At 52.0% G+C, this 11,690-nt stretch overlaps 1 protein-coding gene and 1 pseudogene across 5 annotated transcripts in view; both read right to left on the bottom strand.

Annotated features, from left to right (window-relative positions):
* Positions 1–11,690, bottom strand: part of Usp30 (ubiquitin specific peptidase 30) — a 57,124-nt gene that overhangs the window by 13,779 nt on the left and 31,655 nt on the right. The window contains exons 1-5 of one of the 5 annotated variants that reach the window (XM_021162433.2): positions 9,728–9,814; positions 8,951–9,098; positions 7,760–7,869; positions 6,379–6,561; positions 4,474–4,577 (exon numbers count right to left, since the gene is read on the bottom strand). In XM_021162433.2, the coding sequence (XP_021018092.1) occupies positions 4,474–4,577; positions 6,379–6,561; positions 7,760–7,859 (387 nt within the window). In that variant the 5' untranslated portion in view covers positions 7,860–7,869; positions 8,951–9,098; positions 9,728–9,814. Of the gene's footprint in view, positions 1–4,473; positions 4,578–6,378; positions 6,562–7,759; positions 7,870–8,950; positions 9,099–9,727; positions 9,967–11,690 lie in introns of those variants that run through there. The other 4 variants (XM_029477556.1, XM_021162434.2, XM_029477555.1 and 1 more) reach the window with 4 other exon arrangements.
* On the bottom strand, positions 193–1,649 carry LOC110294090 (annotated as a pseudogene).

Raw genomic sequence — 11,690 nt, 5'->3', positions numbered from 1 at the left:
CCGCCTGCCTCTGCCTCCCAAATGCTGGGATTAAAGGCGTGCGCCACCACGCCCGGCTACAAAAAGAAATCTTAACAAACAATTGTTGCTATTGTTGTTTGGGTTGAAGATGCTGCTTAACGGTTGCACAGGTGAAGCCCTGCCTCGGCCATGGGAAGGGTCTGCCCTCATCTCTTCGCCCACTGGTGGGGTTTACGGTGCTCTGCCTATTGGCTCCTGTGGTGTTTTGAATATGCTTGACCCACAGGAACTGCAGAGGTGTGGCCTAATTGCAGGAAGTGTGTCACAGCGTCCTGTGAGCATAGCTCTCTCTGACACAAGTCTCTCAGCAGGAGCCCCAAATCCTGCCAGCAAGGAGAGCATCTTGTGCACAGACCTCAGTGATGTGCCTGGCACCCAGAAGCCTCGGGATCTTCCCGAGGAGACTCTGGGATTGCTTCAAGTTGATGGCGCTCAGCAGCTTCCTTTCCTGGATGCCAGGAGCACCTCTGGGCTGGGGGTGAGGTCAAGGCATGTGACGAGATGCAGAGAGATGGGGAACTGGGTCTCTGCTTCATACCTTGAAACTGTTTCACCTTCGCAGTAGAGACAGGTTTGTTACCACACTGCATGATGTGGCTGGAGCTGGTGTGGGAACTGCTTATGGAGCGAGCGCCTCTCTGGTCAGATCCTCCATGTCAGAATCTTCCATCCAGCTGATGCTGTACCGTCACCCAGGTGTACATTCCTGTGCTTGTTATAGTAGCAGGGTTGGCCGTGGCAGTTGTAGAAATAGTGACGTCACTGGGCAGGTGGTTTATCACGGAGCCAGACCCATACACTTCAACGAACACCACCATCTTCTGGTACAGTCTGTGTTCACGCGTGTAGCGAATAGTCTCCATCAGGTCCTTGACATAAAGATCATCTCTAGGAAACACCAGGATGCCAGTGGCTCCATGGTCAGTGAAGTACAAGAACACACAATCCTGGGGACCGCGTCTCGGGACTTTTCCAGACCCTTTACCCCTCACGGCTTCTGCGCTGCCTCTCAGCACAATGAGGAAGTTCTCCAAGTTACATCCTCTCCAGTGTAACCCTCCAGGACTTCCCTGTCCACATCAGTGCTGCTGGGCTGATTGATCACATCCTGCAGTAGGATTTTCTTCAGAGTTGGCAATGTCATCATCAGCACTGCATCTGTTCGTCAGGAATCCTTTTTAGTGGGTGATCTAGTGGCCATGACACGCAACTGCCTGGTGCTGGTAATTATGCCAGACATTGGAACAGGCTGTAAGCTGAAGTTGCCTTGGAGACCCCACTCCTGGTACCAATCTCTGTCTTAAGGGTTTCTATGCTGTGAAAAGACACCGTGACCAAGATAACTCTTATAAAAGAAAACATTCAATTGGAGCTGGCTTACAGTTTCAGACGTTCAGTCTATTACCATAACAGTGGGAAGCATGGCAGTGCGCAGGCAGACATGGTGCTAGAGGAGCTGAGAGCTCTACATCTTGATCCAAAGGCAGCAACAGGAGACTCTCACTTCTGCACTGGGTGGAGCTTGAGCACTAGGAGAACTCAAAGCCACCCCCACAGTGACACACTTCCTCTAGTAAGTATATACCTCCTCATATAAGGCCACACCTCCTAATAGTGCCACTTCCCATGGTCCAGGCATATTCAGGGCACCGCAGCCTCTGTGAGGGATTCTAAGCATGTGAACCTACAAACACCTGCTTGAGACTCTGCCTGCAGTTCTCGGAACATATCTACAAGTGTCCGTGCAGGATGTGCCTCTACGATCGACTTGAAAGACCACCTCCGCAATGATGCAGCCTGCTCGGCTGCTCTGCAGCTCCTTCTCTCCCTCGCTCAGGCTGGGCCTTGAGGCCTTGGATCCTATCTGGGCACCAGAGTGACAAGTATAGGACTTGTGGGTCCCATACTTGAGCTTAGCTTCAGGACACAGGCATCAGATCTGCCAGTTTTTATTTATTTGTGGCTATCCAGTGCTGGTGAGAAGAGCCGGGCCATGTGCACACCAGGCAAGCAGTGGACACAGAGGTAACCCAGCTTCTGAGCTTTTGAGTGAGTTTCTGCAAGGCCCACAGCCAGCCTCTGATGGTCAGCTCTGCCAGAGTAAAGGAGCCCCACCCAACCTGTGCACAAGGCCTTCTAGAGAAGACTGAGGGCTCCACATGTTCCCAAGAATCTCAGGCTTGTCTTCCTCCCCCCACAAGGCTCCAGCTCCTAAACACATCCCAAACTCCAAACCTCTTCAGCCCCTGCCTAGGCCAGACTTGAGCTATGCCATTCTGGGCTGAGTCCCTGCAGCAGCCCCTCCCCCTTTCCTTAGTTGCAAATAATGCCAACAATACATCCCTTCTGTGCTGGCTCCTTTTATGTCAATTGGACTCAAGCTAGAGACATCTGAAAGGCAGAAACCTCAATTGAGAAAATATCTCCAGCTGGGCAGTGGTGGCGCACGCCTTTAATCCCAGCACTTGGGAGGCAGAGGCAGGCGGATTTCTGAGTTTGAGGCCAGCCTGGTCTACAGACTGAGTTCCTGGACAGCCAGGGCTACACAGAGAAACCCTGTCTCAAAAGAGAAAGAGAGAGAGAGAGAGAGAGAGAGAGAGAGAGAGAGAGAGGAGAGGGAGAGGAGAGGGAGAGGGAGAGGAAGAGGAGAGGAGAGGAAGAAAATGTATCCAGAAGATCCAACTGTAAGGCATTTTCGTAATTAGAGAGTGATGTGGAAGGGCCCAACCGTTGTGGGTGGGGCCATCCCTGGGCTGGCCCTGGGTTCTCTAAAAAAGCAGGCTGAGCAAGCCATGGGGAGCAAGTCAGTAAGCAGCACCCTCCATGGCGTCTGCATCAGCTCCCGCCTCCAGGTTCCTTCCCCCCCACCCAGGACAAGATCTGCACTCAGGTGATCTCACTGACCCTTCCCCAGTCTGACTGGTCGAGTAAAGGCTGAGCTGATGGCTGCACAGTGGAAGGGAAAGGTGGGACTGGAGGTCTGAGAGAGAGAGAGGAGGAGGGAAAGAGGATGGAGGTAGTGGAAGAGAAAGGAAGATGAAGTGGAACTACGTGGCCTGGAGAAGCCGCAAATAACAAGGGATCTCATAGCTGGGGAACAGATTAGTGATAGCTCTGCCCAATCCAGGCGTATGACTTATAAATATAATAACTGGTTGTGCGTTTTTATGCCGGATTATTGGGGTAAGAAATTACTGCAGCAGCTGAGTGTGTGCTTCAGTGCTGCCAACACAGCAGTTGACAGGGAAGTCACTCTGCTTCTCTGAGCCTTGCAGGCTGTCATGGGGGTGCACGCAGGTAACACTCAGGAGTGACTGAGCCAGTGCATCTCCTACAGCTCCTGGCTTAGACACAGAGTGACTGCCTGTCAGTGTCAGCTGGTCAGGACTGACTAGATGGGGGGGGGGGGGCATGGCCAAGAGCAGGCGCTCTGCCTGCTGAAGAACAAGAGAACACAGACGCCCCCTCCTCCCCGCGGCCGCACCGCTGCTGCCCACACATTGCTGTGCACTGACCCAAGGGTCACTTGGTTTAAGTCATCCTTGACAGAAGGTGGAACTTAGAAAAAGTCACAATGTCCTTGGAGCCAGTCTCTCAGCTGAGACACAGGAAAGATGGCTGAGTCAGAGCAGTAGCTGAGGGTCATTTCCAAATGGAGACAGAAACACATCTAGCTCGCAAGTGCAGCCAGTGAGATAAACCTTCAGAGAGACACTTGTCACACACTTCGTGATGGACACATGCCACAGGGCTGCAGATCAGTGAGAACAAGCAACAGATCCCTCCCACTCCAGCCTCATGTGCAGAGCTATGGAGGGGCTGCCTCCCTGCCTCAGTCCAGGTCGGGATGCTGACAGCAGACACAGGAGGAGTAGCTGGGGAAGATGCGTGCATCTGGAGCATCTCACTCCAGGGTCCCAGTCTGCTGGCCTGGGCCTCAGAGGGCGGCACAGCAGACTCCAAAGACCACAGTGAAGTTGCAAAAGGGAGGGCAGAGGATCCCAAATGAAGCCTGTGGCTGTGAGGGACACCTGCTGGAGGTCTGGGGACAGTTTGAGCCTCCTCTGAAGCAAGGGAGAGGGCTGAAAGAGCGTCCCACACTAACTGGGCTCTCTCCCGACCCAAGGGCATCAGTGGGAAGCCAGAAGCTTTTCCCTTTGGCCACTGTCTAATGCCCCAGTGCCAGCGTCTGTCTACCTACTGAGTGACAAGTGCTGTGTCCTCTCTAATGGGGACAGCAGTGAGACACTGGCGCTCTGCTCACACCAGGAGATCTAACAAGAAGACATGACTAGAATGTTCAGGGCCCTGGGCTCGATCCCCATGGCATGTGCACACCCCCATGCACACGTGTGTACACCCCTGTGCATACGTGTGCACGCACCCCCCCCTCTCCCCGTCCCTAGGTTAAAGGCGTCTGTCTCCCAGGTCTCCTGCTGTCAGAGTGCTCACCTGCTCCTCAAAGGATGAGATCTGCCATCTGTACATTCTCAGGACGTCCAGCAGACAGCTGGCGTCCAAGACCTCGTCCTCGGTGACTTCTTGGCAGGACAGAGCTGGGTACAAGAGAGGAAGACAACTGAGTCAGAGCATAAGAAAGTGCTGCACATGCTGACAGTATGACAAGTGACACTGCAGCTCTCTTGCGTTCTTTGGAGCCTTACACAGTGCGGAGTGAGCAAGTCAAGTTTGTTGAATGAATCTAAGATTTCAGAAAGTTACAAATTACCATCTGATAAAGAGGGATGTTGTAAGCCGGCTGAGTATGGTCTGAACTCATAGTTCTCAAGGTTGGAAGGCACTCACTACCAGGGTGACCACGGCCGCAGCCTTTGCTCCTGCTTGTGTGCTCTTGACCACCAGGTGAAGGGGCAGCTGAAGGCTTCGCTTTAGAATCACAATACAGCCCAACCAACAGAAAAGTCTGTGTGGCACAGTGCATAGGTCACACATAGTCCCTGCTACTGAGGATGCTGGGGTGGGAGGCTTTCCTGACCCCACGAGGGTGGGGCCAGTCCTGGCAGCAGCACAAGATCTCTTCCCAAGTAACAACAACAACAACAACAACAACAATGGTGATGACGAAAAACGTAAACAAAAGGAAGATACAGGCTAAGCACACACAGCCTGGATGCTGAAAAAGTGTCACTAGCGAGACAGGCAGCTTGGGGCAGGAGAGATCTGCAGTGTTTGACACAAAGCATGGAGTTCAGAGCCCAGCACCAGTGTCAGGGGGCTTGCCACCTCTGACTCCAGCTAAGGACCTGGCATCCTCTCGGGGCCATGGATACCCAGATATGCACACAGACACATGAACAGTAAAACATATCTAAGCAGGGTGTGGTGATGCACGGCTTGAATCCGTTTCAGGAGGTGGAGGCAGGAGGATCCCTGTGAGTTTGAGGCCAGCCTGGTCTACAGAGTGAAGTCCAGGACAGCCAGAGTTACATAGTGAGACTTGTCTCAAAACAAAACAACAGGGAACCCACTGGTCACAGACTGCGACTGCCATTCTGACCACAGTGTAGGAGCACAGCTCAGTGCTGCTCAAGTGGGAGATAAAGGAAGGGTCAAACAGACTCACATACACATGAATAAAAAATGAATCCCGGCACTAGGGAAATGACTTAGTGGTTAAGAGCACTGACTGATCTTCCAGAGGTCCTGAGTTCAATTCCCAGCACCCACACGGTGGCTCACAACCATCTGTAATGGGATCTGACACCCTCTTCTGGTGTGTCTGAAGATAACCACAGTGTATTCACACACATGAAATGAATAAATTAATTAATCTATTAAGAAATTAAAAAAAAAAAAAGTCCCCACATCTTTTCCCAGACACTAACTGTGGCAGTGAGATTAGCAGGCCTGGCGGTCCCGGCCACATTGCACGGGCTCAATGAATGCTGTTAAAGCACCCTCAGGAGAGGTCAAGATATTCCCTTCCCTTCCCTCCCCTTCCCTCCCCTCTCCTCCCCTTCCCTCCCCTCCCCTCCCCTCCCCACCCACTATTAAACTGAAAGTTTTCTTTTTAAATAGATAGTTCCATTTTTAACTTTTTTAAAAAGCGGGGCTGGCGAGAAGGCTCTGTAGGTAAAGGCACCAGCCCCCAAACCTCACAGCCCGAGTTCAGTCCCCAGGACCAGACGGTAGATGAGAACCAAAGTTGTCCTGAGCTCCCTATGTGTGCTGCGTGCACACACAACAAATACAACTGTTTTCCCAATCTGATGCTGTCTCTTAGGTTCTCAGTGCACACCCCTCCCCCACAACGTCTTTTCCTACAAAGTGGCTCCCCTAAGCCTCTTATTCTGTCAGCTAGACACTGAAGATGGTCGTCCCTCAGGTCCCCAGTACCTTTCAGGAGGCTCAGCAGTGTTAAGGACAGGCACTGGTGAGTGTGTGGCCCCTGCTGGTCCCTGGAGTACTGGGTGGTAAACTCTTCCAGCCACTTGACAAACGCAGGGCAGGCAGACAGGCCCTGCAGCAGCGAGTTCATGAAGCAGGTATTCCCCAGATTGACAAGGCCGGGCACAAGCCCTAGGGAGGGCGCGGGAGGAAGAGGACAATGCATCACTGGGAGACCTTCCTTCCCCTTCCTCGCACTTCTGGGACCTGGCATCTCTGCATGGGAGCCCTCAGTCGGGATTTCACCCTGAGCGAGCCTGGGCACAGGACATGCTATGCTGTAGACTGAGCCGCAGTGTGGGCCTCTGTCCTGTGTTCTCTCTGAAACCCTTCCAGGTGCCCGGCGCAGATACGACATGGATAAAAGCGGCAGCGGCAGCCACGCCTTCCTCCTTGCCTCATGCTCTCCTGGACTCTCTCCCCTTTAGTTAGAGAGCAGTGCCCTACAGTAGCTGGCAACTGTACGCCTCCCGAGACAGTGCTTTTGTTCTTCTCATGGCGACTGAGAAAGACACTGGTCAGTCCGCCTGCAGAGACAGCAGCACTGACTGGCTCACAAGATGCCCTCATTTCCTCTTCTGCCAAAACTCATGAGCTCAGTACACAGAGCCCAGGCTGGCCTCCATCTTGGAGTACTGGCATCCGTGTGTGCCACCAGGCCTTGTTTAGAAACTCTTTAACATGAGAGTGCTCATGAAAACACACAGGGAACTTCTCTATGACCATCCCCTCAGCTCCCCGCTCCCCTCTTCCCCTCCCTCCTTCCCTCCTGTCTCTCAGAGGAACCACTGCTGTGACATAATCAGTCAGCTGCAGGACTGAAACACAAGCACACACTAATAACAACAGTTGAGCCACTTGAAACACAATGGCCTGCCTTTTTTCACCCCCCCTCCTTGGGATGGGGTCTTGCCTATGTCACCCTCTGGCCTGGTACTTGCTATATAAAGCACAGGCTGGATTCAAATTCATAGCATCCTCTTATTCCAGCATCCCAAGTGCTGGAGTTAGAGGCATGAGCCACCGGGCCAGCACAAAGCATGTCTTAAACTCAAATGTAAGCTGGGAAGCAGAGGCAGGCAGATTTCTTAGTTCGAGGCCAGCCTGGTCTACAGAGCGAGTTCCAGGACAGCCAGGGCTACACAGGGAAACCCTGTCTCAAAAAAAAAAACCAAAAAAAAAACAAAAAACAGAGCCTTCCCACCACAGGGTGGGGAGTTCCACTTCATAGACCACGGTCCTTGCTTTAAAGCTGAGAGGGCCAACCACTCAAACAGACAAGAGAGGCTCAAGTCAAACCCAAGACCTCGATGCAGGGCCCCATCCCTACCTTTTCTCCGCTTCTTCCTCTCTGTAATGGGACCCCAAATAACATAGATCCCTGCTGCCAGGGCAGCGGCAATGCCACCGATCACTCCCCAGTTCTTCATGACTTTGTATCTGAAAAGGAGAAGATGTGGACTGTCACTCTGTCTCCCAACAGCAGGCTGGTACAGACAGTGGCAGGAAGGTGACACGTTACATCAAAATAAGCCCTCCAACCAGCAAGCTTGAAATCTAAGGTAATATGCACCAATAAGACCTTGCCTTGGAATTTGGGGTACTTGAGCACTTATCTCAAAAATGGGGGGGGGGGAGACACTGGGAGTCCTTGTCACCACTCTGTAGCTTGTTCATTCGGGCGGGGAACCCAGAGCTCATTGGCACAGCTAATCACTCTCTCATGCTTCTTCCCTCCCAGTGCAGGAAATATGCCAGGACACCTGGTGCTTGCATGGCTTCTGGTGACCTCAACTCTGGTTTTCACATTTGTTGCCTTATGCAATAGGCAATCGAACACCTGAACCATCTCCCCAAGCTCTCCCTATTTACTTGATTAGGGTTTTTTTTGTTGTTGTTGCTCAGGCTGGCTCTGAACTCAAGAGTCCTCCTGGCTCCTGAGCAATTCGTGACAGAGCAGTGGCACCAGGCCTGGCTTTAAAAATGGATTTCTCTTTGAGAATATGAAACAAGAGGACATCTATATGTTCATACGATTAAAGATTTTTTCGTTCCAGGCTAGACTTGAAGGTGGACACTATTCTTTTTTCCCAAAATTAAGAAAACTGCAGCAGTAATTCAAAACATAATTTTATACAAAGTTCTGTATCTCCAAGTAAGGCAACCCACACATACGTGCAACGTGTGTGTAACATGTATCCACATATATGTTGCATGTGGATATGTGTGTAATACATTCTTACCTAATGCTTGGACTATATGAAGTTGATCCCCTCCCCTGGGACCAGGGACTGACCCTAGCTAGGGCCTTATGCAGGACAGACAAATGCTCTACCACTAAGATCTGTCCCCCTAACTCCGACTGCATATTGGTCTCAGCTGAATAAACACTCCCTGAAAAGGATCATTAGTCACAACAGCAGTCGTCAGACAACGGCCAGCATTCTCCGATGTCACAGCTAATCACCAATTTCAAATCATTTTTGTTCTTCCAGGGTGAGTCCATAGAATGTGCACAGACCTTGGCTTACAAAGCAGTCATCGGGAGAAGGAGGGGGCCAGTTACAGCACACCTGCTCGGCACACACTCACTCAACGAGGGAAACCGAGGCACGGTGTTGATTGACTAGTTCTTCTGCAGAATGGTTCCATGAAGACAGTACGTGAGCCTGGGGGTGAGACTAAGCTGGCCACCAGCCCTGCTCTCAGGTCAGCTGTTAGGCCGCAAGGCCTAGTCAAGCCTTCCTTCCCACCTGGTAAAATAGGGGCGCTGGGCGGGATAAACACGGGGTGGGGGGCTTCAGAGCCGGATAAGATGCTGTTAGACCTGCCCCGTATCCAAGGTAGCCAACCCAAGCAACAGGTCCCAGCAGTCAGGGTGAGCAACGGGGGTGTGGCCCCAGGCCTTGGGAAGATCAACCGGGCTGGGGTGCAGGCGGGGGGGTCCTAGCAGGAACGAAGAGCCTGGAATTGTCACAGCCTGGGGGGCTCAGCGGCTGGGAGCCTTCGGAAGCTTGGGAACCGGAGCGGTTTGGGATGCAGAAATAAGAATCCCCAGCATGGCAGAGGTGGGAGACCGGCATCTGACAAACTGCGGGGTGGGGGGAGCAGCGGCATGCAGACTGTGTGCCCGGAGCCCGAGTCTGGGGTCACCGCGAGGGGCTGCGGGGCGTCGCAGGCCGCGGCCACTGCAGGGACGAGGAGGCGACGCCGGGCCGCAGCCTCCGCCTCGGCTGGGTCCGCGCAGGCCTGGAGGCCCCGCGGCCGCCACCGCCACCCTGCACCCCCACCCACTCACCTGACGGCCGCCCCGGTGCGCAGGAAGCGCTGCAGGGCCTTGTCGGCCGCCGTCCTCGCCGCCTGCGCCCGGGAACTCAGCATCGCGCTCGCTGCCGCCGCCGCTGCCGCTGTCGCCGCCGCCCCCCGCTCGCCCGCCCGCCGCAGCGGAATGAGGAGCCCAAGAAGGGAGGCTCGCAAAGTGGAGGAACCCGCGGTGGCGACCCCGCTTCGGCGGAGGGGCGGAAGAAGCCAGGAGGACGGACCGGAAGTTAGTCACACCGGACTGAAATAGTGCACGGACGACTCCTCCCCGGTTCCTTTGCTCCTAGCAACCGCGGCCTGATTCGTTGCTAAGGGAGGTTTCCCGGGGCCGGGGACCACTTCGGAAGCTATAAGCCTTCGCATTTGCTCCGCCTCCAGGACGGAGCTTGGTTCATGTGGAAAGGCTGTTATTAAACTGGAAAATTTAAAAATAGATGGTTCTAGCTTTGATTTTTGAGAATGTGGGGCTAGCAAGATGGCTCTGTAGGTAAAAACAGCTGCCCCCAAATCTCACGCCCTGAGTTCAGTGCCCAGAACCATACCATACAGTAGAAGAGAACCAAAGTTATCAGGACCTTCCTATGTGTGCTGTGGTGCGCAACACACACACACACACACACACACGCACAAACACATGCACACATACACATGCATATGCCTGCACATACACTCGTATATGCACATACATACACTTGCACACAGGCACGCACATATATACACAGATGCACACTTCACATACGCACACAGGCACACGCAGCACACACACATATATATACACATATGCACACTACACATACACACACATATGCACAATATACATACCCATACATGTATACACATACATGCATGCATTCACATGCACCCAACACACATATACACACGCGCACACACACACCTATAAACATACAGATACATACAAAGACATGCAAACACATGCACATACACTTGCATGCACACGTGCACACATATATACACAAGTGCACAGACACACAAATGCAATAAATTAAAATGCAGTGTCTTAGAAATCTGTTTCTATTAGGTTTATTCGAAGTCCTACACAGTCCCACACAAATGTATGTGAATTCACTCTTTAAAACAGCAAAACATGGAAACAAACTAGATATGTATCAGCTGCAAATCTCCCTCTGTCATACATACAATAAAAAAGGTGTTAGAATTTTTAGATTTCTCGCTTGTGTGGGCACACTGCTGTGCAACAGATTTTTATACCATTTCTCTTCTCAAAGCCGAACTGTGTGTGTTGAGTAACTCCCCCTTCCTGTCTTCTGTTCTAGTAATTTCCCTTATATTTCGGATCCTGTGAGGTTGAGGTTGGCTGTCTGCTGTCCTCTCAGGACAGGAGTCGCTCAGAGTTTTTTGGTGACTGTCTTAGCTCACTTGGCGTAAAGTCTTGTTTACAGGAGAGTAATATTCCATTGTAAGTACTAGTTTCTCTCCCCTGTCAATGTCTCAATGGACATTCAGGTCGTTTCCACTTCTTGGCAATAAACTCGGGCACATAACCCCTCTCTTTCTGGTCTTGTTTTCAGCCCTTCCAGATATACATCAAGTAATGAGATTATAGATTCTTTTTTTCTTTAGACACTTCTAGATTGTTTTCCACAGCAACAGAACCATCTTACAATCTTTAGCCAATTTAAAAAATTATTGGGGAGGCATGTGTCATGACTTGCATGTGGAAGTCAGAGGCCAGCCTCAGGAATTCTGTTCTCTTCTTCCACCATGCGTGTTCAAACCCAGGTGTGGAGCGCCGCTATCTCGTAAACATCCTGTGCTGAGTCATTTCCTCAGTGCTATCTCGTAAACATCCTGTGCTGAGTCATTTCCTCAGTACTATCTCGTAAACATCCTGTGCTGAGTCATTTCCTCAATAACAACTTGTAAACATCCTGTGCTGGAAATCCCCGCCCCGGGCAGCT

The sequence above is a fragment of the Mus caroli genome, chromosome 5 (assembly GCF_900094665.2).
Source record: "Mus caroli chromosome 5, CAROLI_EIJ_v1.1, whole genome shotgun sequence".
Lineage (NCBI taxonomy): Eukaryota > Metazoa > Chordata > Mammalia > Rodentia > Muridae > Mus > Mus caroli.
This window is presented reverse-complemented; position numbering and strand designations above follow the sequence as displayed.